This window comes from Etheostoma spectabile, chromosome 17 (assembly GCF_008692095.1).
Source record: "Etheostoma spectabile isolate EspeVRDwgs_2016 chromosome 17, UIUC_Espe_1.0, whole genome shotgun sequence".
Taxonomy (NCBI): domain Eukaryota; kingdom Metazoa; phylum Chordata; class Actinopteri; order Perciformes; family Percidae; genus Etheostoma; species Etheostoma spectabile.
The window spans coordinates 10,091,390-10,116,990 of record NC_045749.1 but is presented as its reverse complement, the minus strand read 5'-3'; the positions used below and the strand labels follow the sequence as shown (position 1 = coordinate 10,116,990).

Sequence of the window (25,601 nt, the reverse complement as noted above, 5' to 3'; positions counted from 1 at the left end):
TAACATATTGGTTTATCCATACCACAACCAAATATAACAATTTGCCATTTTGCAGATGGTAATGTGCCAGACTATTTCTTGGCTGGGATTCCAGGCAGCAACAAGTTAAAATGAACTTCGGAGTTGCTGATGCTGGCTTTCTCCGCAAGAAAGCAATACGAATATTTCCCTAAATGACAAATCTTTGCCGCAAATCTGGATCTCTATGTTTCATGCTGTCTAAATTAGGCTGACATCATCATTTGTTTATTTTTTTTTATTACAGAAATAATTGGAATGGGGCATGCACTTAACTTGATACGAGAGTTAAGCAGCTCACAGAAGACTACCAAGGCATGAAATAAGTTACAGCTTGCCGTCTGTTCTTCTTAAAAAGCGTTTTTATGATGTTCATATAGCGCAATACAACAGTGTTGTCAAGACATACTGTTTGGTTTCGTCCTTTCCAAGGCTGTGACATTCGAGGTTGATGTCTGTGGTCATGATCCTATGGTGTGATGGTGTTACATGACATCTCCACCAGAGGGTTGTGGGTTTATTGTCTCATACAACCATTGAACCCAAAACCGTGGCGGTTACAAAACTAAACTCTGCTCAAATGTTATAAAAGCCTTTTGATTTACTCAGGATGTTGATTAAGTAGCTACAATCTATATCGAAATATTGAATAATGTCTAGCAAAATGTATGGCCAGTCAACATTTGGCTGTGTTCTTTTTTCCATTTGTGGTTGAAGCAGCTTTCCAAGATATGTAACTTTTCCAAACATGGATAGCGAGGCAGGGACACATGGAGAAAAGCAGGTTGTGATATAGACTAATCAAAAACGGCAAGAGACAATTAAAAAAGCACAAATAAAGTTACAGGTGTAGCTTTATAGTGTATGTGTGCTCTCTTTTTTCTGTACTTGTACAAACACACACACACACATTTCCAGACATAAGGTATGCTTCCTTCACCTTTGTTTTTCCCACATCTGTACAGATAATCCCTGCCATCCGGTAGGAAGAGAGAACACATTCTTCTTCTCATCATCTTATTTCCATTATCTGCAATTTAACTTTTAATAGCCAAATACACAACTTCAGTCACTCACTTTGCAGGAGCTTAACTTTGAACTCTTTCACTTTCAGCAGAATTGCTGTCTTGGCAACAGGACACCCAGAAAACCCCAGTTTCTTTTGTAATGATCTCAGTTTAAGGTCTGTGTCATCATAGAGAATGTACAAATGAAAACCTTGGCCAATATGAAGTTGACATTATCCAAACGTTAGAATCACATTCCCCCACCAGTCCTTATGGGGAAGTTTGCCAGAAGATTATCACAACAAAAAGGTACAATATGTAAGAATTATAGATGGGTTTCATTTGAAATTGGAAGCCCTAAACATTACCTACAAATTAAATGAGTTCATAGATTCTGAAAGTTGTCATACTGTGTTGCCTGTGATTTATGGAGCTAATTTTGTGCAGGATTGAATTGCAATCACTCTGTGAATGAATATATGTGATAAAAGACATGAAGCAGGTTTCTCGTTTAGGATTTTTTTCTTCTAACCTGCCTGATATAAACATGCAAAGGCCAGGAAAACAGCCCTTACATAATGTGTTCGCATTTTTAAAAGTTTACATTTACTTTTATTGCTTCTTTTGAGGTTCAGTGAACTCAGCCTAAGCACCTGCCATGTGGGAGGATGGTTTAAAAATACAGGCAAGGCAATCCAAGCCATCAATAACAGCACATATTTATTCAGGCCTTTTAAATTGGCACTGTGTCTTTGCTGCATATGTATATTTAGACTAACAGCCAATTCCCCCCAATTAAAGTACATTCCTACACGTTATTCTTATATTTTCTTACATTTCTATAAGTGTTGGTTTGCGTAGGTGAGAATAACATTTCCCTCAAGCTGGGACGTTGGTGTGAATGGCAATGGCAATTTGCAAATGTATGTTTTTTTGTTTGTTTTGTTTTTAATAATTTAGCTGATGCAGGTCTTTTTACTCCTGCCAAGGTGACCTTCCTATATTACGGGCAGTTTAATTTAATGTAACATTAATGTAATTAATGTTGTTGCTGCCCTTTGCTGTTCATCAAACAAGATACATCCGCTTTATTTGAATTTTTTCACTGACTTAATACGATATATATATATATATATATATATATATATATATATATATATACACTAAATACAATTGTATAGTTAACCCATTTAAATGTAGGGTGTCAATCCTAATATTTGTATATTCTCGCAAAGAAAGAAGTCTTTATTTAGAGTCCTTAATATCATTGACACCATTTTGTTTTTGTCTAATTTATTGGCATGATGTTTTGTTTAAAGACTGCAAAGACTGAGCACATTACATGGCTTGTTTTGTACCTGAGCCCTAGCCAGCATGTTGCTCAGAGCCAGGCACTAACAGCATCCTCCTCTCTGGCCCCAGCCTAACTCTAGGAAAAACAGCCCCATTGTACAGCTGAATACAGTATGCTTTTGGTTGTGTAGCTGAGCAAGTCCATCAACTAAATAAATCATCTGTCATATGAATCACAGAGATTGCATGTGCAAGTTACAAAAAGGCCTGGAAAGATTTTCTTTATTTCCTACACTGATTAATTTAATCTGTGAGCAGGATATTGCTAGTGCCTCTCGATCCCAGATACATTTGGTGGACAGATAGATTCAGTTATGTTATTCATCAGAATTTGTTATTAGTTGTGTTTTATAACCGTAACTAGAGATGAAACTGCCTAAGAAAAAAAGATTAACCAAATCCGACAGGCCTTCTTGCTGAAATAAAAAATATATAGTTAAGGCCATGATGCCTTTGAATATAACGGGAGGCTGATAAATTGTTCACTGTTGGCAGGGTTTATATCACCACTAGTTTTGTTTTTTCTGAGAGCTAAGCCACGATCCAGAAGGTTTGAAAGACAAGTTGTTTATTGTACTTTTTCAATCTCCACATAAAGCAGATCTAACATAACGGGATGACACACTGTAATTTCCTATCTTCCTCAAACACCAGTAATAACCTCTACTAATCTGTAACAGTCTTAACCCTAATTACTATAACCTAATTATGACGCATGACATATTTCACTAATGCAGATGAATCACAAATGCCTAATATAGGGGTCTATACTCTTGTTGCTGTTATTTCCATATTCGCTTCATATAATTTTGCCTCATCCTTTACCATCAGTTAAGTAAGACAATTTTACTATCTTACCACATTCTGCTTCATTTATGAATTGTGTGCGACTAAATTACCTCATAACTCCCCATTTCTATAGGAAAATGTACACTGGATGTTTGGACCAGCTGTGAAAGTATGATGGAACACTTATATCCTCTTTATGGCTTGTCAAGACAGCTGTCAGCCATATTCTATACCCGTTACCACAACAAATAGCTTATGTGTGGCATACCACACAGGACAGTTTTTGTGCCAGCGTTGTCACCCACAAATGCAGGTTGACATTTTGTGGAAGTGATTAAGCACAAGTTAAAATGTTTTGATTCGTGTACATATGTGCTTTACAATTGCCACAAGGCCCTTTACAGCACACCTTTTATGTAACACAGTGGGTTACTGTACTCCACTCACTTTATTGGGATCAGATTTTTTTTAAGTAAAACATTACTTTGTATAGTATGTGCACCCTTCCAGCTGAGGCATTTGTCATAAAGCAGTTGCCGGAGCAATGCTGTCATACCCAGAGGAAACAAGTTAACATTGCAAATGGTTATTTTGGCTTAAACATCACTTTAGAAAAACTCAGAATGATGACTGATCCTGATGAAACGCAGGTTGAATATGACCTCCTTACGTGTTGAGCTACAGCCTGGCAGTGTTCCCACTGATGTTCTTGTCCCTGATAGTTAAAGATTCTGTTGGCAACACAATTAAGTTCCTCATCTTCATGTTCATTTGCTGCTCCTCCCTGTCATTTGAAATATTGGATCAAATCACTGCTCAATGACTAAAACAAAGATACAAGTGATTTGGCGGCAGATATAAGCACACTAGAATATCTATGGTCACGTCAGCAGTTGTCATGTGTGCTTGTGGAGATTTATTATGTGTACTTTTGGGGTGGGACTCTTATCACAGGCCCAAACATTTTTAACAAATCCTCTTATCTTGTTATGTAATGCATTGTAGGACATGTTTGTTAAACATCCTGCACACTATGCACCTATTTCAGTATACTCTACATAGTTCTGGTGATTTTCATCCTCTGTATGTTTCCACAGGTTGGTGGTTCGTCAGCACCTCAGAAGAGCAGGGTTGGGTCCCTGCTACCTATCTCAACTCCCACAGTGGCACACGGGATGACTTGGAGCTGGGGGCCTCTAAAGCTGGGGAAGGTAAGTCCATGCAAATTGTCCTGCCTCTGCCCACCCACACTCAAACTCAACCTCTGTTATATACCCACAGAGACACCACCTCTGCTCTCAATCCTCAGTCTTTGATCTCTGACAAAATGGAGCAAACCCGTACCTGCTTAGCCTAACGGCTAACGGCTCACGCCAGGCTGGTGTGAACACCTCTCTCTGTCTGCTTGCCATCATAAGCACGCTTGAACAGAGTGCAGATTCAGGCCTAGGTAAACAGCAAGGAGGAGTGCCAGGAGAGACCAGACCACAACCACTGAAGTGATGTGATGCACTGTACAGTAATGCACTGTACAGTAGAGATGCAGCGCAATATTAAGTGATATGACCTCCGTGGACTGAGCTCATGAAAGAGGCATGTGTTTCTATCAGCAGTAAGGAATAAAACATGAGAATGTTTTACTAGTGATGCTACTTACGTTTTGGTTATCGTAAGTTAAAAAACAAGCTCTGGCATGAATTATGCATTTCATGCAATGTCTGCATATCATTGTGCAGATATTGCAGATAAGTTACAATACAGTAAACAAGTGTTAATATTACGTTTCTTGAGCTTACTGGCGTCAGAGCAATCCAAAGCCCTGAGAAAGAAACACACCTATGTGGAGTTTGGTGTGCCAGAATATAATGCTGACAAATGTAAAGCTGAAACGGCAACAATAATGCAATCATCTTGATGGCTCTGTCACATACTGTTATCAAGCAATCGTCTCATTCTTCAAGCATTTTCAATGTTAGTGGAGAAAGCATTTTAATCATAGAGCTATATTAGTGTCACATCATCAGCCTTTGATAGCTAACAGGTAATGCAGCATCTGCAACTTGTTTGTTAAGATTATGCAGCATTGAGAAACTACAAAAACTGAAGGCACGGAAATTAAGTGACGCATTACACTTCCAAACAAACATCAAGATTTTCCAGCACTTTGGCCAAAACATTTTTTGCTGTACAATTGTTATACTCTGTAACAATGGCACCCAGAACCCCCTTTGGTGTTGTATATCTTATGGCTCAAGGATGGAGGGAGAGAGAGAGAGAACACAGAATAATGAGGCTAAACAGTTTTACTGTTTCACAATATGTTAAATATGTGTATAGGTCCTTTTCTCCCCATTTGGAATACAGATTTATCAACAGAAGATTTCAACATGTATGCATATCCCAAATGTATGACCACAGACAGACACAAATGTAAACCAATACGCCCAACACTCCTTATCTGCTCTGTCAGAGATAGCTGGAGTTTTCTGCCAGGGTGTTTCAGGAGGGACAATCTGTCAGTGTTATTAGTGTTTATGTGTGTCTTGTCAGTTATGAGAAACTCATAAAGCACCTCTTGTCAGTTCTTTGGTCGTCAGGGCTACCACATTGTCACGGAACAATTGCACGTTTCTGGAAAAACTGCATTTGGAATTCATGAACGTTTTTGTGAGTTTACCCACTTATGGAATTAAATACAAATCCACTTAGTCCTTGTTTTGATCACATTTAATACAAAAATAAACATATAGCCTAAAGGAATAGTTAGACATTCTGGGAAATGAGGAGATTGATACCAGTCTAATGTAGCTCTGGTAAATATGAAAATAATGCAAACAGCCAGTTAGCTTAGCCTAGCATAAAGGGAAGAAGCAAACTAGTCTAGCGCTGTCTGACGGTTATTAAACCCACCTACCATCATCTTTAGAAGCTCACAAATGAACACATTATGTCTAAATAGTTTGAATGGAACTAATAACTCCCTGGAGTCTCTGCTGGTTAACTGGCAACTGCTTAGAGACAAAAGCCGGTCCAGTACAATAACCCCAGTAAAATCTTGAATTGTTATTTTTTTACACCCGTTTTTTGTATGAATTAAAAATAAAGTTTTATTTTGTAATTTGTAGTGACCTTTTGACAGAACCAGGCTACCCATGCTTCCAGTCTTTGTGCTAAGTTAAGCTAAACAATGGCTCACAGTGGCTTCATATTTATAATACAGATATGAGCATAGAATCAATCTTCTCCTCCAATCTTTTGCCAGAAAGCAAATAATATTTCCCAAAAAGTCTCTATTTTTTTTGTGATCAAATTTAATTGTTTTTTATATGTTTAAGAAACAAACCGTGACAAACAATTACAAACAATCCACTGAGACAGAGAACGCATCCCAGGGCCAAAAAATGAGAGGAAAGACGGGAAGGAGGTAGACAAAAAAACACACGCAGGAACACACACACACACACACACACACACACACACACACACACACAGTTTTTTTTCGTTTTTGTTTAATCACATAAACAACTGAGAATTATTATTTTACATGGTCTCTGATTCTTTCTGATGTTCCTACCATCGGAATTAAGAAGAGTGATAAAAAATATTTTCTTTTTCCTACACACGATCATTTATTGGTGCCCCATCATTTTGGTAGGTGACACAAGATCTTACAGTTGGCTGAAATAATTCCCATCTCCATTGTTTTACCTACAAAAGGCATCGGGAAATGTAGACCTTCTGAGGCGCATAGCTCCAACCAGCTGCACTCTCAGCTACTCTATTAATTGGATGGCATTCTTGCAGCAGCAATGTGTGTCCCAGATGCTCTAATACAGGATGGGAAAACCATGCTAACAACTCCTAATTACAAGCCACAGAGAAGACCTCTTGGGTTTAACATTTCCTCTGTAACCTCCATCTGTCCACTCTAACTGTCCACCATGTTTTGCTTTGTGGTCTTGTCTTTATGTCCATGTAGCTAATAATGGGGTTCTTCTGTTTGGATCCATGTCATTTGTGCGCTGTGTTTGTGTAACATTTGTGCTTGCTCTTCATGTCTCCCATGTTTGTTTGTTTGTTGTCATCTGGTCATTGCCTATGTCTGTCAGTTACTAAGCGGCATAAGGCTCATCTGAAGAGGCTGGACCGGAGATGGACGTTGGGGGGTGTCATCAGCCGGCAGCAGAGCCGAGGTGAACTGAGACAGATGCTTCATCACCTCTCTCCCTTCTTTTGTTATTGTCCCCCCCACCCTGCCTTACTTATTGTCTCTTACCACATGGCTCATCTCCTCCCTCTCCACATGCACATATTTGTTCAGTCTTTCATCCCATGTTTTCTTCCAGCAAATGCATTTATCATGAGCCACAATCCACTACAACTAACCACTAACTGGCTTTAATATGAAATGAGCCTGGAAAGCAAAGGTGAAATCATCAACTTTATACACACCAATTATTGATGCTAAGCTCAAATTATGTTACCAAATTGCTTTTTGTAAGCATGTCGTTATAATTAAGCACTCTGTGCCAAAACCAGCCTTCCCAGAATCACAGAAACTACCTACTCATTTGAAAGTAATTGTATAATAGACTTTAAAATGCCTTATGCTGCATTATAGAGCCATATTTTGCTTTTTTATGAGCAAATGAAGCATGCATGTAGTTTTTTGGTGTAGTAGAAACAGACATTTATCCTGCTGTGGTGCAGATAGCAACCACTATTGACAGATAAACAAAGAGCAAATCTCTCACTTATTCATAAACTTGCACATGTTCTTCTTACCACGGCCAAGGATTCTTTTTTTCACAGGAGATGCATTTGGATTGCTGACAGTGGAGTGAGGATAAGCTATTGAATTCCGTCCAAACTTAACGCTTGGCAGTGGAGGCTACTCTCTGGAGTGGGGAGAGAATTGTTTCCAACCTAGAGCTGAAATCCTGCTTTGTGTTTAAAAAATAAATAAAAAAAAGGCAGATATTTTGCTGACTCCACAAGAATCATTTATAAAGTTGATGCAGGCTATGAGTGTTGTGGTTAACATAACATCGGATTCAGAGTTTCCCTTCATTGCACTGCTGGATATTGTTTGAAAGAAGTTGGTAAGAGGAAAACGTTTTACCAGACCTGACACAAAGAGACCAGAAGAACCAGGCAAAAAAAAAAGCGTACAGAAATATCTTTATCCTTGGAGCCTACTGTAGTTTTTGCCAGTAAAGGGGATTTACTATCCCACACCAATTCAGCTACACCACAACCTCGGAAATGGGTGGAAGAAGGAAAAGGGAATAGTGTGTCACCAGAATGTTGCTTCCTGTTGCATTTTTTTTTTAACACACCTCTTCTCCATGTGCCGTCTGCATTTAGGCAGGAATTGCTATAATGACAGGAAATGATGTCTTTGCTCTGCCCCTTTGCCTCATGGGAATGCATAAATCAGCAGGAAGCCAATGCGCTCTATTATGGGCTGAGTTTGGAGATGCTTGCTGTCACAAGGCCAAGGACACTGCTGGCGGATGAGCTGTAGTTCCCCTTGTTCGATACATTTTGAGGAATATGCAGTGGTGCTCATTATTTTGTATGGACTTTATTGGATAGGTGATATTAGAGAGATGACAGGAAATGAGGGGATAGAAAGAAGGGAAACGAGGCAGGGCGGGAATGTTGTGTTTCATGGTCAACCAACTGTTGATCCCATTATGAATATGATTTGGTTGTGACGACTGATTTGACCACAGTTGATTTTTTGCTATGCATTATATAACAATAATTTCATATGCAGTACATAGCATCTGTGTAATATTAATAATTTAGCAATATATAATGTTTTGTTTTCACAAATCTCAAAATCTTAGCTTTGTTGTCATTCTCTGTTCATGCTTTGGCAGAAGAGAAGTACGTAACTGTGCAGCCCTACTCCAGCCAGGGCAAGGATGAAATAGCTTTTGAGAAAGGCGTCATTGTGGAGGTGATTCAGAAGAACCTGGAAGGCTGGTGGTTTATTAGGTAAACTTCTGCTCACTTGCTTTAGACAGTTTTTATTTCCATAAAACTGTAAAAATTAAACTTCTTTAAAAAGATGTTATTTATTTTCCTCTCTTGCATACTTTACAGGTACCAGGATAAAGAGGGCTGGGCTCCAGCCTCTTACCTAAAGAAGATGAAAGATGATCTCTCTCCCCGCAAGAAGACCGTGACAGGCCCAGTGGAGATAATTGGAAACATCATGGAGATCAGTAACCTGCTCAACAAGAAGGCCATGAGTGAAAAAGATGTGCAGATTGAAGGAGTCCCAGAGAGCCCCCAGGCGGCCAAGAAGGAGATCAGCCTTCCAATCCCTTGTGCTGACTCCAGCCCTGTTAGTCAGAATGGAAAAAGTAAAGCAGAGCCTGCCTCACCAGCTGTAGCCCGCATCGCCCCTCATCGGGTGGAAATTGGTTAGCCATATCACTGTTAAAGTTGGAATTTGTCATAACTTTAATTTCTGTCTGTCTGTTATAGTAGATTACTAATTACTCAATTTCAAACTTAAAAAAAGTCATTCTTTATAAATGTCTATTCTTGAATGTAAATGTTTTTCTCTGCAATTGTTCTTAAAGGTTCTCCAGTTCTCAGACAAAAACCTCCTCCTCGAAGAGATGCAACCTTGGTAAGAGTGATATTTTAACCATCCATCCATCCCTTTTACATGACATTGATTGTTATTAATGCATCAGTGTGTAAGCTGTATTTTACTGCAATGGCTGGTCAAAATGGAGGTGGTTTTTAATACTTTAGGGGTCAGGCCCCCTCTCAAAAGTTGAATCTGAGGGGTTGGGAGATAAGATATAGGGTACAAAAAACAATATAATCATATATTAAATGTTACTTAAACAATCATTTAAAGTCTGAGAAGTTTAAAGGTAAAATCTGTCTTTGGTGGAAATGCTAACAGCTCATCTGTTCAGCTCAACTGTAGATATCTAAACGTTACAAGGAGCCCCAATCAGATGCTGTTTTTGTTTGTAAGCGGCCAGAAGTCAAGAAGGTGAAAATCTTAATCTGAAATGTAACTAGTAACTGCAGCTGTCAGATACTGTAAATGTAGTGGGGAATAACGTACAATATTTCCCTTTCAAATATGAGTGCAGTACAAATGTAAAATAGCATGAAATGGCTTTACTCAAGTAAAGCCCAGGCACCTCAAAACTGGACTTGAGTATAGTACTTGAGTACCCTTGTGTTATCTTCCACCACTGACAGGACGTCTAACAGTGCCAATTTCTTCCGTGCTTAGGGATTTCAGTTACCTTCCCCACCAGAGCCCCCTACAGTTGAAGCCGAGTATTATACCATTGCGGATTTCCAGTCCTGTATATCTGATGGTATCACTTTCAATGGAGGACAGAAAGCAGAGGTAAGCACTTTTTTCAGGGTTAACTTCAGTAACAAGAACAGCTTAAGTTTGGAAATCAACCATATAAATCTTGCTGTATCAATTTATTCATCACAGCTCAGTTAAAACAATGCCTTCTCTATGAATTTAAATCAAATAAAAATGTATAAAATGCCATCGTATAAAGACTCTCTTTTTTGAAAATGCATTTTAGGTCATTGAGAAGAACTCTGGTGGTTGGTGGTACGTCCACATAGGCGAGAAGGAGGGTTGGGCTCCCTGTTCATACATTGACAAACGTAAAAAGCCCAACCTGAATCGTAGAACAAGCACTCTGTGCCGCCCGAAAGTTCCACCCCCAGCTCCGCCTGTCAAAAAACAAGACTCAGTGGAAACTGCACCTCCAAGCAGCCCCGGTTCTGAAGCTCCAGAGTCCCCTGTGTCTCCTGGAAGGCCGGTGTATGAAGAGCCAGAATATGATGTCCCTGCCATTGGCGATCTGGACATGGAGTCTGAGTTTGAGTTTCTCAGGGGAGAAGGCTCCTTGGTGGATGTAAAAACTGAGAACACTTCCTCAGAGAAAGGATCCCACCTGTCCTCCAAGCCTTCTCCGGCTTCGTCTCTCCACAGTGCCTCATTCAAGATGTGCCAGTCATTTGAAGATGGCCACGAGGCAGAGGGGGACGCAGAGGGAGAGGGAGAGTGCATCTATGAGAATGACGGCTTCCAACCCTTCAGGGAGGTGCCAGAGCGGCAGTGCAGCAGGGACTCGAATTCCTCAAAGACAAGTGTCTTGTCAGAAACTGGCAAGACTGCAAACCCGACATCAGGTGGGCGGAGACGTACAGGTAATAAGCTCAAGATAGACTTAAATGGGAGCCCATTTTCAGCCAAAGCTGAGGAGGCATCCAGTCCTAAATCTGCTTCAACTGAGTCCACCCCAGATCTGTCCAGAACTAAAAAAGACCAAGATGAAAGCAAGGTATCCTCTTCCATCAAGTCTTCCTCTAAACTAAAGCCAGTGGTGAGGCCTAAACCACAACTAGCCAAGGCATCCAGTGCCGAGAAGATGGACATCAGCACCTTGAGAAGACAGTTGCGGCCAACAGGGCAGCTGAAGAATGGCACCAAAACTAAAGGGGAGGACTCTGAGACAGCTTCAGTCATCTCATCAGAGGACTCCCTCTCTTCTCAGAGCACGTCCGATCTCTCCTCCATCTATTCTAAAGGCAGCCGGGGAGACTCTGACCTTGAAGGATGCAGCCTGTATCGCACCACAGATCCCTATGTGAAAGTCCAAGAGACTGAACTCAGCTTCCCTGCTGGAGTGGAGGTGGAAGTGCTGGAGAAGCAGGAAAGTGGCTGGTGGTATGTCCGCTGGGGAGACACAGAGGGTTGGGCTCCGACTTACTTCCTGGAGCCCGTCAGGCAACAAGATGACATGGCAGGGTCTGAATCTGATGGCACCCCAACTAAACCTGAAAGCCTAAGCAAGTCCAACAGCCTGGAGAAGAATGAACAAAGGGTGCAGGCGTTGAACAACATCAATCAAAACCTAAAGAAGGTCACCCCACCCATCCCCTCCAAGCCTCCAGGTGGCCTAGCCAAACCCATCAGCTTGTTTGGTTCACGGAAGCAGAATAGCACCATACAGCAGCAGGTCGTCAGACCTCAGTCTGTCTTCATATCAGCCCCAATAAGGGACGGCCCCAGCCCTGTTGGTTCTCTTAGGAGAAACGAGTCACTCAACTCCACGGACCACCATCGTGCCAGCCCCACAGTGCGACGCAACGCCTCCTTCGGCACTGTTCCACGCAGCCTGCCGCCAAACAACATCGCGCTACCCAAAAGGAACAGATCTGGTACCGGTAGCTCTGAATCTCTCGGTCTCAACTCTCAAAAGAATTCCTTCCCTGTATCCACAGTGAAACCAAAGCCCCACATCATTCATAACAACCTCAGTGATGTATATGTCTCCATAGCAGATTACCATGGCGACGAGGAGACCATGGGATTTCCTGAGGGGACAAGTCTGGAGGTCCTGGACAGAAACCCCAATGGATGGTGGTACTGCAAGATTCTGGACAATGGCAGACCAAGGAAAGGATGGGTTCCCTCAAATTACCTCGAGAAAAAGCACTAGCACTCATGTGGAGAGCTGGCAGAACTCTGAACATGCGTGTAAAGACTACTCAAACAGATGCATTTATTTTGTGAAAAAAAGGCAAACCCTAAAACGGATTAAAGTCTTACCTGGCACCTTTGCCAAAATGAGCAGCCATATCAAATTGTGACATTTAAATGAAATAAGACATCTGGTAAAATAAATCTTCACTATACAGTGCCTGAAATTGGGACTTAGTGACCCAGCCAAAGAGAACACCAGAGAGCAAAAAATGATTTGATAATATTCTTCAGTGGTTACCTTTAACTTGAACAAAGATGTAATTTTGTATCCACTCCTTGAACCTTTCTCAGTAAGTTTTTTTGTTGTTGTAATTTTTAAAAAACAACAACATTTTAAGCATTTAAAGCTTACTGCATGTTTGAAATGATTCATTATACTGACGATGCCCTGAGCTGTTGAAGTTAGACCTTTTTCTCCTCCTTTCCATAAAGGAAATCTCATTTGTTGCCAAAGCTGCTTTGTGTTAGTCTCACCTTGGTGCTCTCTGTTTGCATGTTTTTTTTTTTAAATATCTCCTTATACTGAATGTCACCTTTATGTGAAATATTTAATCCATTTAATTGTGTAATATTGTGCTAACGAAACAATTTGTGAGCATCTCTGATTATTACAGTATTTTCTTACACTTAAATGAAAAACAATCCCTGATCTCCCCTTGAGATGTTGTTTTTGTATTCATTTCAAAGGCTAAATGTCCAAAACTAAAACCTCCCTGTTGTCAGTGAAACTTATATTTATTCATTACTTAAAAATCATACTATTACTTATTGTATTAATATTGTAAGAAATGTACTGATGAAAAACATTTTACAACCGCTAACACAGTTCTTAGAATGGCTCTTTTAATTATGATAACATTTTGAATTTCTGCTGGGCAGTAAATTTGACACAACTCTTCAGCTGCAGCAGTACTGGGATGCTCCCTTTTGTTTTATGTTAACTGTGGGACCAGTGAAGATAACTGAAGTGCCCAAAGAAATAAATAAATGCACTTTCAAACAATCATTAGTACTTTCTTTTTTATTAAATTTCCATCACTCGTAGTTACTGTTTTCCCACACACCAGTTTTGGTCCTCTAGTACAGTGTATCTCATGTCCTGTACTCCCAAAGCAAGCCAAAGCAAGTTCAGATGAACTCAATTACCCATTAATCAACACCACCCCTCATGTTCCAAATGTGTTCTTATGAATAAGCCGGATTTCATTTAACAGTAATAATTATATAAAAGGGGACGCAATACTTTTTCATATAGTCAAATTATTAATGTTTGGGTTGCTTTAATCAAATTTGCAGTTGCTACTAGTGCCAAATGCTAGACATTACTTAAGAAATCTACATAGTTAACTAAGTTAACAATTTATTTTCCCAGGGGTAAATTGCAGACTGTGTAATCGCAATGTCCCCATTTCAAGCCCAAGAGCCAATTATTGCATGACATCCCTCCTCATTTTCTACTGTCTGCTATCAAAATAAAAGGCTAAACTACCCCTAAAATACTAAGAAAAAATAGTATTGGTATTATTTCTTATGTAACTCTGTAAGTTGGAAGCCATATATTGTCTGTGTACTTTAATTATTTGATAAAAAAACAACAACTGTTATTTTGAGGAAAATCTTTAAATCCAATTGAAATCCCATTTAGTTAGACTTCTCCCTTTTTATTTAAAATGTAATGGGAATAGTTTGTAATTATTAAAAGGAAGAACACAATCTTTGTGGAAATATCAGAAAGGCTCCTATTCTGGAGGCGGTGTCGTTTGACTGACGGTAGCTGGAAGAAGTAAATGGCATGGGCAGACAGCGTGTTAGTGTTGAAGAGTAACACCACCAACATCTGTCTGGACCCAAGTGGCTTATACAGGTACGTTAACGTGCTGTGTTTAATGAGCTGCAGCTAAGCAGCTAATTAGCTATCTGGCCTGCTAACCGATGCTAGCACATGTGCTAGCAGTGGACTTTTCCCTGGTGGCGAATGGTGTTTGTTTGGTGGCTCGTTCAACAACCGAAGGTGTAGGACAACGTGTCCATGTGTTTCTTTGAGAAGGATACTTTAGCAGGAAAGCTAATGTTGGTTGTATAGTTGGCTACGGAAGAGGATTAGGGCCACATGTAAGGAAAATTATTGAGTTCTGTGTTTAGAAGTCAGAATTCTGCCTAGTTCTTAGAAATCTTTTTATTATTATTATTCTGACGTTATTCTTAAAATTCTGACTTCATTCTCAGAATTCTGACTTTAAACTCAGAACTCAAATACATGTTTTCACAATTTAAAAAAAAGACCAAATCCTCTTCTGTAGCCATAAACCCCAAAAATATAAACGTAGCCTACATCTGGCTTTCTCTCAAAGGAGAGCACAGAACAATAGATTTACAAAGCAAATGTTTATGACTTTAATGCTCCTCAAATGTGGCATTTTGTGACAATCACCACTACTGTTTATAAAAGTCAATTGAGAAGTGCTAAGCCTCACACTAGTGTTGCATTAAGAGCTTTATGCATTGGAATAAGTAGAAGATCTAAATATTGAATGTTTATAGCCAGTATAAACGCACATCTGTGCATATGCAATATACAGCTAAAGTTTTTCTCCAGCTGGATTTTGTTATGGAAATAAATTAGATCACATTTGGTTTCCTTTCATTTCTTACCCATAACACTGAGCCAGATAGTGGTGTAATTCACATTGATTGGCCTCACCAGGCAGCCTCAGCTTCAGAAGAACCTGCATGTTTGACTTTGGTTTAGATGGCTTTCATTCTGTGGTCACTGCCTACTAAATTTAGCATCAACTGACAGAGTTGTAGCCATAGACCGTACTGGAATTAAATGTCAAATGTGTCCATCCAGTTGGCTTTTGGTTTCTTCTATTGGGATCTCATACTACACTCACTGGCGTGGAACTATAAGTTATGGGTGCCTGTTGCACATCTTTATACTATGTTTGTCTGCTGGCTGTGTATCTGTATTTGCTTGCTTGTTGCACTGATGTTTAGAATATGTGTTCATTGCAAATGATAAATCACAGGAGTTATACTGTAAAGGGGAAAATGGAAATTCAAGATGTTGGCAGGTGAAATTAAGACACCCTGAAAGGCTTATAACTTCAAATGAGGAGATGTGTCAGTCATTGTGTCACACATTTTTGTATTGTATGGTGAAAATCAAACCGCAGAATGTAACATATGTTGTATTGTGCAGAAATAATAGTGAGAGGCGTTCTTTAATCTGGAGAAGGTGCTGGGGTAGTTTCTGGCCTCCGGAGGGCAGCAGCATTCAGCTTCTCACTCCAGATTGAGCACAGCGTCACAAACCTTTATGTCTGTCTTCATCAACGCAGTAATTAGATTATGTAGGGGCGAGGTGAGATCAGTCTTGCACTTTGAACAAAGTTATACTTTTATATATAATTGTACTTCTCCTCACAGCTTGTCCCTCAACTCTGCACATCTCACTGAGGAAAGGATTTTACATCACACTGAACACCAAAAGCTTTAAGCCTTAACTACAACAGAGGAACAAACTCAAAGTCTGACTGTCTGATGTCTCATTGAAATTCAAAATCGATAGCGTGCTTTTTTTGGAATACAAATTTTATAACTTAATAGAAAGGGTTTGTGTTTGACCAAACGGCTGTCTAAAGGAGATACCACAACACAGCTCAAACAAGTCTGCCAAGCCCTTAAGCCTTCAGAAGGCCGTCAGCCAGGTTCACTGAGAGGTCTGAGTGGAAAGTCTATGTACACAGACACCAGTGAGATATACTGTATTCATGTCACTGTCACACATCCTGGCTGTGTATTTCCCCCTCACCTCTGAGGACAATTGGCCATGAACAGCAGCCACAGCTGCCTGTTTCATGTCTGGACGTCATAGGTTGTATTGGAGTGCAGCATAAAACAGTGCTGCATTAGAGCCAGGCTCGCAGGTAGTAAATAACAGATGATGTTCACTCTGGCCAGGTCTACATACCACAACTCTAAACAGTTTATCTGTGAGTTATAGCTGTTTACTAAAAGCCCTTGCCTTTGTTATTCCTATAGTATATGGCTGGGTGTTAGTCAAGTATACTACTGTGATGAGTGATTGTGTTATGCATCTGAAAGATGGCTGCTTTTTTGTTCTTGGACTCCAATTTAAATTTTCTTGGACAAGAAGATACATCAACCATTTGTATAATGACCAATTTCAGTCGAATGCGTGAACAAATGTAGGGGGTAGGTTTTCCTTGTACATTAAGAAGAGCTGGGTGAGCTCTACCTGTTTTAATGCAAGAAATATGAAATAAAGCCAGTGATTCAGACTTTAACTTTATTTAACAAAATGAACATAATTAAACCACTTTAAGAACGTTTTATAACGACTAATAGAAATCCCAAGCCCAGGAAACCAAAGTTAGGATTTTCCTGTCCAAAATGCACAACCTTTACTCATTTGCTGGTTTTGTTTTGTTTGGATGGGATATATTTGGTCCCATTTGAAAAACAGGATTAGTCAGAATTATCATAATATGGGAAGTATTTTTGCCTGCTTCCCTATAACACAAATTCAAGACAGAATTTAAATCTGCAAGTAGGACACATCATTTTACCAGTAGGTAACAAATGCCAACTTTACACATTGTATTCCTTTTTAATAGCATAATTTAGTATATGGCATTTAGGAAACGTTTGATAGCTTGGGAGTCACGTTTTTTACTTTCTGGCGAAGAGATGGATAAAATAAAGAAATTATCCGATCAATTGCCACAAGTAGCATATGGTTAGGTCAGCATAAAGACTCATACAGCTAGCCTGGCACGTTCAAAGGTAGCAAAATCTGCCTACATGCCCCTCTAACACTTACTTTTTAACACTTTATATACTGCGTGTGCCATTGTTGTTCAGACTAGTTTTTGGCTCGGCAGTTGCCAGGCAACCAGCAGAGACTCCAGAAAGTTACCCGTTTATGCTAGTTTAAGTAGCCTAAGTAAGCTGCTGTCTTTAGCTTAATATTTAAACTCTATTTTTGGTCTCCACCAACTCCTGATTGAAATGCCTGGTTCTTTAGCTGCTAGATGCTTTACTATGTTCACCAGCTGGATGCTAACTGTCTCTGTCTGGAGTTTGGTGCAGAGGGCAGCTGCGGATTTAGTTGATAATTAGAGACCACTTTCACATTGTCACTTGATACATTATTCAAAAAATATTGATTAGAGCTGTTTAAGTAGGAGTAGTACGCTAATACCACAATGTCAAATGCACTTAAAGTAAAAGTACTCCCGTCAGAGTCATTTTATGATATACAATATTGCAGAAATTATAAGTACTGGTGCATTTGTGTGTAAGTAAAAAAAAGTATAAAGTAGTGTAATTTGAAAATACTCTGTAAAATACAAGTATCCACATTTTTTTCAGTACAGTATAGTACTTAAGTTAATAAACTCATCCCCCCACCAGAAAGTGAATAAGTGTACTGTATTTCCCAAGATGCCAAACTATTCTTTTAAGTGAAAATCAGATGACAGATTCACAAAGCCTTTCAGGGAGAATAATGTTTTCTACAATCTTTAACTACGCAACAATAAAATAAACAATATTCTTATGTTTTGGGCACTATAGCCATACATATAAAACAAACAGTGTTACTTCTTTATAGTAGCATTGACAAAATAAATAAACCACATAATGTACAGTTAATATTACACTTGTCAATCCTATTTTTCTATCAAAATTGTTTTCACAAATGTCTTATTTCTGCTAGGTCATATTTGGTCAGGAAAAAAAAAAACAGGTAGAAATGTAAAAGGCTGAGCATCTCTCAAGCACAACAAAATTCCAGTATTATGCAATGCAGTGACAGAGGAGAGAAGGCAATATTTAAACATTTGATCTTTTAGCAGTGAATAAATTCCCACACTGATATTAAGCACACTAAAATGTTTGAATTGGTAAGTTGTGGGGTTCCACCTGCTCACATTAGAGTGTAAGAGTGACATGAAGATGAATATGAACCTCCTGGTTTTCACAGTGAGGAGCCTAACAGACCAAATGTGTGTCCAGACTTCTCTTTTTAAAGGCACACAAGAAAATGTAACTCAAACATTACACAACATTACTGTTAATTTTCCCTCAACAGCGGTGAAATGACGAGCTTCATCACCTTGTAAAAAAAACAATCAACACTTACAAGCAAGGCCAAAATAACACCTGAAAATAGCTTTTATTTCTTAGCAGTTCAAAGCAGTACATAATGTATGACATTAGTCGAGAAAATGTCCTTGGAGTTTGCTTTTAGAGACAAAGAGCAGCACTCAAAAACTGATATGCAAATATCTTTTTTTAAAGATTATTTTGGGCATTTTCGGTTTTAACTTTTGACTGGACGGATGACGACATGAAAGGGTAGAGAGAGGGGGAATGACATGCAACAAAGGGCCACAGGTCGGAGTCAAACCCAGGCCCACTGCGTCGAGGAGTAAACCTCTATATATGGGCGCCTGCTCTACCAACTGAGCTATCTGGGCGCCCAACTGATATGCAAATTCAAGCCCCACAATAACAAGCTACATCCTTGTCACTGCACTTGTGGGATTTTTTTCTTTCCACTTGAAGAATGCGAAAATGCGTCACCACTTGAAGCAAATATTCATGTTTTATTTTAATGTACATAGGAAAGAGAAGTGAGTAACCTGAAGTAAGCAAAGCCATCTGTGACTTATAGTGTGATTATATTGGGTTTCTTGCATGGGGTACTTTCCATTAAATTATTTGTCAATGCAAATCGAACCATCTATTAGGCTAACTGAAATAAAACAATGCCAATCTCTAGGTACAGTATGGTGAAGGGTATGTGATGATGTGGGGCTATTTTAATTCCAAAGGCCAAGGAAACTTTATCAGGATGTATAGTATCCTGGATCCATGAAGTAATAAAAAAACAATCTGCCTTCCTCTATGGGAATTTAACAGACGGGTGTGTATATTTACGCCCCCTGTATTTTAAGGAAGAACATTTATTTATTTACGATACATTATTTATTCTCAAAGAAAATTGGTGTCCTTAAAGGTTGGATTTTTTTAATTAAGGCATTAAGATCAATTTCCTCTTTTTAGTCAACTTTAGCGTGGGTTCATAAACTTATGAGCACAACTGTAGATGGCTTACTGTGGCCGCCAAAAAGAAGGACATGCAACTCATGCAAGTCCTACATTTGACAGGCTTTCATACAAATGTCTGATGTATGTGGTGTGCATTAGTGAACAATCACTTTCTTTGCACTGGAGCAGTGTGCAGACACACAGCAAAAGGTGCCTATCCCTACCGTCTTCATCCCAAACATACACCATCCTCTCTACTACTTCCTCCCTCACTCCCTTTCCCTGATTTACATTCTCATTCACCGCGAACGTGACCTTCTATGGTGACAATATTCACACTTTTTTACCCTTTGCACAATATCGCCCTGCCTAAAATTCACAGAACCACAGCAGGTACGGAGGTATCAGACAAAACGCTATTTATGTATTATTTACCCTTTAGGTTTAGGCATTTCATTGTGCTTTATTGCAGGAGAGGTATATTCTATGCATAAAAAATGGCTTATTTTAGATGCATGGCAACATTTTTATCGCAAAAACACTTTTTCTTTTTATTCCTTCCTCACTGGCTTCTGGGAGCATTCAAAAAACGTCAAATAAATCTTTTCTCTGAGATTTCGTATAGAATTGATTCTTACTCTAGAACAACCCACTCTGGGGGGTCTCTGCACTCTGCACTCTGACTGGCAGTGGAGAAGCAGCTGGTGAAACCACATACTTATTCTCCTAGTTTCTTCCGCTACTCTGGACAATTTCTCTTCTCGTGAAACTAGCTAGCAGCAATGCTATCACCAGTAGAATGAAGGGTTACTTTGCAGCAAGTAGGACAGATGCCTCTTCAGATGACTTTTTCTTTTCAACAGATGCACAAATCACTGTCACGGGGCAATAGTAGGTAAATAGCAGTTCCTGCAGTAGTAGTTTCTGTTGATCATGCTGTAAGAAGAATCTCATTGCTGGGTCCTTACTGAGACGCCACAGGTAGGAACTGTGAGCTTTCCATGGATGTGTATTAGACATAGATAAAATGTTTTACTGATGGAGTTTGAAGTCTTGCTGTGGAGTACCTGAGCCAGATTGCACACACAAACAAGCAAGCTTTACTTGTGCTGCATCCACCTTTACTCTTACTTGGCTTTGACAACCTCCTTGAGCTGAACCTGACAATGCAGCACATTGTCTAACACAAGCCTACGTGCTCCGGTAGGTCTTGATGATATCTTTGATTGTCCTTCTGCAGATGGGGCAGCATGCGTTGGCCATCTTTTTAAGTTTGAGGCCACAGGTGTAGCAGAGACACATGTGTCCGCAGGCGTAGAGGACTGTGTCCACTACGTTCTCGTAGCAAATGGTGCATTCATCACTCCACGAGCCAGAGCAGGATGGGAAGGTAGGGGACTCAGGGTGGCTGGAGAATGGAGAGCTTGGGGTTGTACCTAAGGTGATGAGAGGAAAGACATTAAAGATGTGTGAGTGAGTGTGAGAAAGAAGAAATACCAAAAAATGGAAGAAGGTTTCTAAGGAATTCATGTAGACAACTGTCATGCTGTCTGCTGCTTGGGACAGCAGTGATGTTGAGGATCACTGGCTCACATTACCAAGGTAAATATTTGCTTTATGTGCTAACATGAAAATTGTGAGTCAATGTCTTGGCGCTGTTCAGTCAGTGTTTGTGTACTACAGAGTTTTATTGCTCTTGTACATGTCTGCATTTTAATCAGTTTCTTAAACAAAACAAAATAGTGAAAAGAATGTACATGAGGATTGAGAGGATATTGACAGGTAAAGATATAAAAGTAAACTGGAACACTTGGACACACCTGTGGAGGAGGAAAACACTGTGTAGTAGCTGGAGTTGAGGCTTGAATTAAGGTTGATGTTCAATGGTGTGTTGAGGTTGGGCTCGGAGTTGCCGCTGCAAAGCATTGTGGGGGTGTTGGGTGTACAGGATGGGGAGCTAGGGACCGACGGGCCTCGAAGGTCTGGGTGTGGAGATGAGCCTGAAGGTACACAAGAGACATCTGGGTCACAGCTAAGATTTAGCAACATATAATCTATTGAAATGAAGTGTTCAAAAGAGCCAAATGCAATGCTTCCATAACTGGGAATCACATAGTTCCATCTTTCACACTCTGAGAAGTTAGTCAGAGGTGATAATTAGCAAATGGAGGTGAGTGGATGTCGGTGGCAATTATGTCTTCTCTATCTCTCTCTCTCTCTCTATCTCTATCTCTCTCTCTCTCGTCTCTCTCTCTCTCTCTCCTCTCCTCTCTCTCTCTCTCTCTCTCTCTCTCTCTCCTCTCCCCACACACACACACAAGCATAAATCTCTTCTCCAAGCAGATGACTGTGTGTCCACAGCATCTGTGTGTGGGTGTGTGTGATTGAGTCAAGAGCCTATGAGTTGGTGTAGTCGCCAAAGCACCCCCCCCCCCCCTCCCTCTCCTTTATGAGCCCATGATCCCTCTGGGTAGGGTACAAAATGCTTTCACAGACTATCTGTTGTCTGTCCTGTGTGATCTGTCCCCATCCACACCCCATAACCACCGGCTCTGGCATCAGTTTTCATATTGGCAGCTCATCTCTCCTCACAGACCAGAATACTGACCCCGATACCACAGACAAATTCTGATCCAGTCTGCCTGGAAGGCACACACCATTGTTGTTCATACATTGTCCTTCAACCGACCATGGCAGAAATATTGCTACACTGTCGGGCCGGCTCCTCACTTGGCACCACCATCCTTTCATGTTTCAAATCTAATATTGGTAGTTTACATCCTATCCCACAATTTGCTTATCCAAATTTCCCTACAACGACATTGTGGAGAGGAGAAAAAGCAAAAAAAAAGAACCACAGATGGTGAGAAATTGCTAAAATAAATACTGTTGGTTTAAAATAAGAAAAATACACACTTATGTGGTCTGTTGTTAGAAGAAAAAGTATACAGTTTGTCGCATAACTCTAGCTACGTGCTGTGATCCATGCTCTGACCTCATGCCTTTTCTTTGGACCACTCTAACCACTGCAGTCTCAGTTTCAGCCCATGTAAACAGACCATAGTAGCTTTTTAGTCATGCAACAATCAGCTTGCTGCAAAAAAAAATCAACAGATGTAGCAAATTCTGCATGAACATGGTCTCTAGTAATCCATACAAAATCCTTCTATAAATATTCTATAAATTGTGTGCTTTTAAGGTTAGCGCTGGAATCAATGTGCTTGTACCACTTTGCTGAGACATGCTTTTTTGAGAGTCATCTATTTATTTCTTCTTTATATTATCATATTTTAGCGTGAATACAGAGGCCTGAATGCATACTGTAGCATTTACACACCCTTCCATTATCTACTCATTGTGACTTATGTGGCAGCCGGGCTGTTAGCAAATGTCTTGGTTGACTCTAATAAGAAAGAATGGATAACCTTCATGTCTATTCATGTACCCTTTCATCAAGCGTACCTTTCATCTTCTCCTTTATTATGAATTTACTGCTGGCTGTGTGACCAGGAATGAGTATGTGAATCTATTTAGTTATGCAGTACAGTATAGTATTTTAGCTCTGAGGGAAAATGTAAATGCTTTACTAGCTAGCCGCCAACTATGTCTGTGTGAGCTTCTCACTAAAATCAGCTGCCTGATGGAGCTGAAAACGATGCTATAAAAGTGATGAGAGTGTACCAAAATATGTGTGGGCCGGAACACTAAAGCAATGAGTTAAAAGATCCCAAATGTTCAGTAAAGCTGAAGGGAGCTGCAGTCAGGTGATTATTCCCTGTAGGTTTTTCGCACCATGAGTGACCACTTTCATTTGATAAATAGTTAACACAAAAATACTGATTATAGCAGCTTTAAGATTAGAGCTGAACACATACAGTATGTAAACCCACAGCAGGACACCTGTAATGAGGAAATGCATGACTACTGAAGGGCATTAATGATTATAAATATCTCACATGACATAAAGATAACAGGGACAAAATGACCCTGTGAGAGCAACAGCCTCCCATCTGTTCCGCTTTACAGGCTTGACAACACCCAGCGATGACAAACTGTCACTTGCTTCAGTGGCTAGATGTTTCCATGGAAACTCGCTGCATACGTCTGCAGCGAGTGGGTGAACAAAAACGTCACAAATGCACTCCCCACAGCTGGAGTGGGTAATGACTCGAATAATGCTCATACCCCAAAGAATAGAGGGTAAGAAAATGCAGGAGGGAAAAAAGGAAGAGAAGACTGAAGGACCAGTGTTAAGGGAACAAGCTGTGTGTGGAAAACCCAGCATCTCAAACCTCCATGCAATTACATTTTAATAATGCATTTGGAGGGCATCATAAGAAGCTATCACAGGCCCCCCTCCTGATACATTATGCTGAGAGCCCACGCAAGACAGAAAATAACCTCCTCAACCCTGGTCTGAATGACTACATGAAAGAGAGGAGACAGAAACTAAAATGCAGACACATATTACCAGAAAGAATATTAACAAATTCGAACAAAACTATGCATTTTTAGCATCTCTTGAGTATCTCAGAAAACTTTGGCTCTAATTATAATAATAATTTCCTGTGAAAAGAAGGGGCAGAGTCATTATCAACATGCCAGAAGACAACACTGGGGTGGAGGAAGATTGTTTTCAAAAAACTGTCTTTATCTGCAGGCCGTGACTCTAAACAAATCAAAAGCACACAGCTCACAGTTGTGCTTGCTGCATTCTGCATACTTTTACAGTGACATCATAATACATTAAGTCCAAGCAATGCTTGAGCTCCATCTTATGAAAAATTGAGAATTTAAAATATTTTAAGTGCAAGACTCTTACAAAACTGAGCTGGTAATACAAAATATTTCAAACTTAACTGCTCAAAATATGGTGAAGTTTATTTAGGCTACCTTTTTGCTGAAGATGTGTTAAATGTCCAAAAATAAACTAGCAATACCCTAGACTTTTTAATTCTCTAAATTCTGTGAAAATGTCTACAATATACAAAAAATAAAAGCATATAGTATATGTAAAAACATATCTTTAGCCTGTGATAATCACCAAAACATGTGCATGGTTCATAACATGTATGCTTTCATATTCCATTTCAAAATCAAAAGAACCCAGAAATTCAGTTTGAGATGAATATTATACCAAAAGGTACAGCCAACCACTGCTTCTCATTAAACAGACATTTTCAACAGCCTCCTAAACCTATTATAATATGTTCTATTCTATCAAACTGTGCATGCAGTCCCACAGTCCCAGAAATCATCACCAGGCGTGATAGACTTCAGGTAATATTGTATCATTCTGCGAAATCTGCTGGAATCAAATGGCACTGACAGGAATTCTGTTCAACTGAACATGCAAAGTTAACATTCATATGCAAACTGTGAGAGGGTAGAATGTGGAATCCCAAGAGATACATGAGTTGATAAAAGGCCACAGCGCAGCCCAGACAGCAAAGGGGGGCAATCTATTTTATGACTCGGCTGAGTGGGTATTCAAGGATCACAGACTGCATTATCTTTTGAAAAGAAAGTTACAAATGACATCATGTAGATATATATTCAAATTCATTGAACCATGATTTGATTCAATATTCAAATTATTGCTAAAACTAATGCTAATAAACTGGGGGTCTATGTATGGACTTCTTCTTCTTGCTTCTACTGAAAAGGCCAAAGAGCCAAACTAAGATGTCATAGTTTGGCTCTTTGGCTTGGAGTTGTGGGTTTACTCCACAGTTTAAGAACACGGCAACAAGACATCCCACCTGACATTGACTAGGAATATGAAAGCACTG

The 25,601-nt window shown here is 39.7% G+C and overlaps 2 protein-coding genes across 3 annotated transcripts in view; one reads left to right on the top strand and one right to left on the bottom strand.

Annotated features, from left to right (window-relative positions):
• Positions 1-13,045, top strand: part of LOC116705260 (SH3 and PX domain-containing protein 2A) — a 50,831-nt gene extending 37,786 nt beyond the window's left edge. The window contains exons 8-14 of one of the 2 annotated variants that reach the window (XM_032541264.1): positions 4,265-4,378; positions 7,277-7,360; positions 9,056-9,173; positions 9,282-9,604; positions 9,767-9,816; positions 10,444-10,563; positions 10,757-13,045. In XM_032541264.1, the coding sequence (XP_032397155.1) occupies positions 4,265-4,378; positions 7,277-7,360; positions 9,056-9,173; positions 9,282-9,604; positions 9,767-9,816; positions 10,444-10,563; positions 10,757-12,685 (2,738 nt within the window). In that variant the 3' untranslated portion in view covers positions 12,686-13,045. The remainder of the gene's footprint in view (positions 1-4,264; positions 4,379-7,276; positions 7,361-9,055; positions 9,174-9,281; positions 9,605-9,766; positions 9,817-10,443; positions 10,564-10,756) is intronic. The other variant, XM_032541265.1, reaches the window with a different exon arrangement.
• Positions 13,046-17,027: 3,982 nt separating this feature from the next.
• The window catches only part of LOC116705416 (E3 ubiquitin-protein ligase NEURL1), a 33,149-nt gene continuing 24,575 nt past the window's right edge, over positions 17,028-25,601 (bottom strand). The window contains exons 5-6 of the mRNA XM_032541589.1: positions 21,630-21,809; positions 17,028-21,245 (exon numbers count right to left, since the gene is read on the bottom strand). Coding sequence (XP_032397480.1) covers positions 21,001-21,245; positions 21,630-21,809 — 425 coding nt within the window. The 3' untranslated portion in view covers positions 17,028-21,000. The remainder of the gene's footprint in view (positions 21,246-21,629; positions 21,810-25,601) is intronic.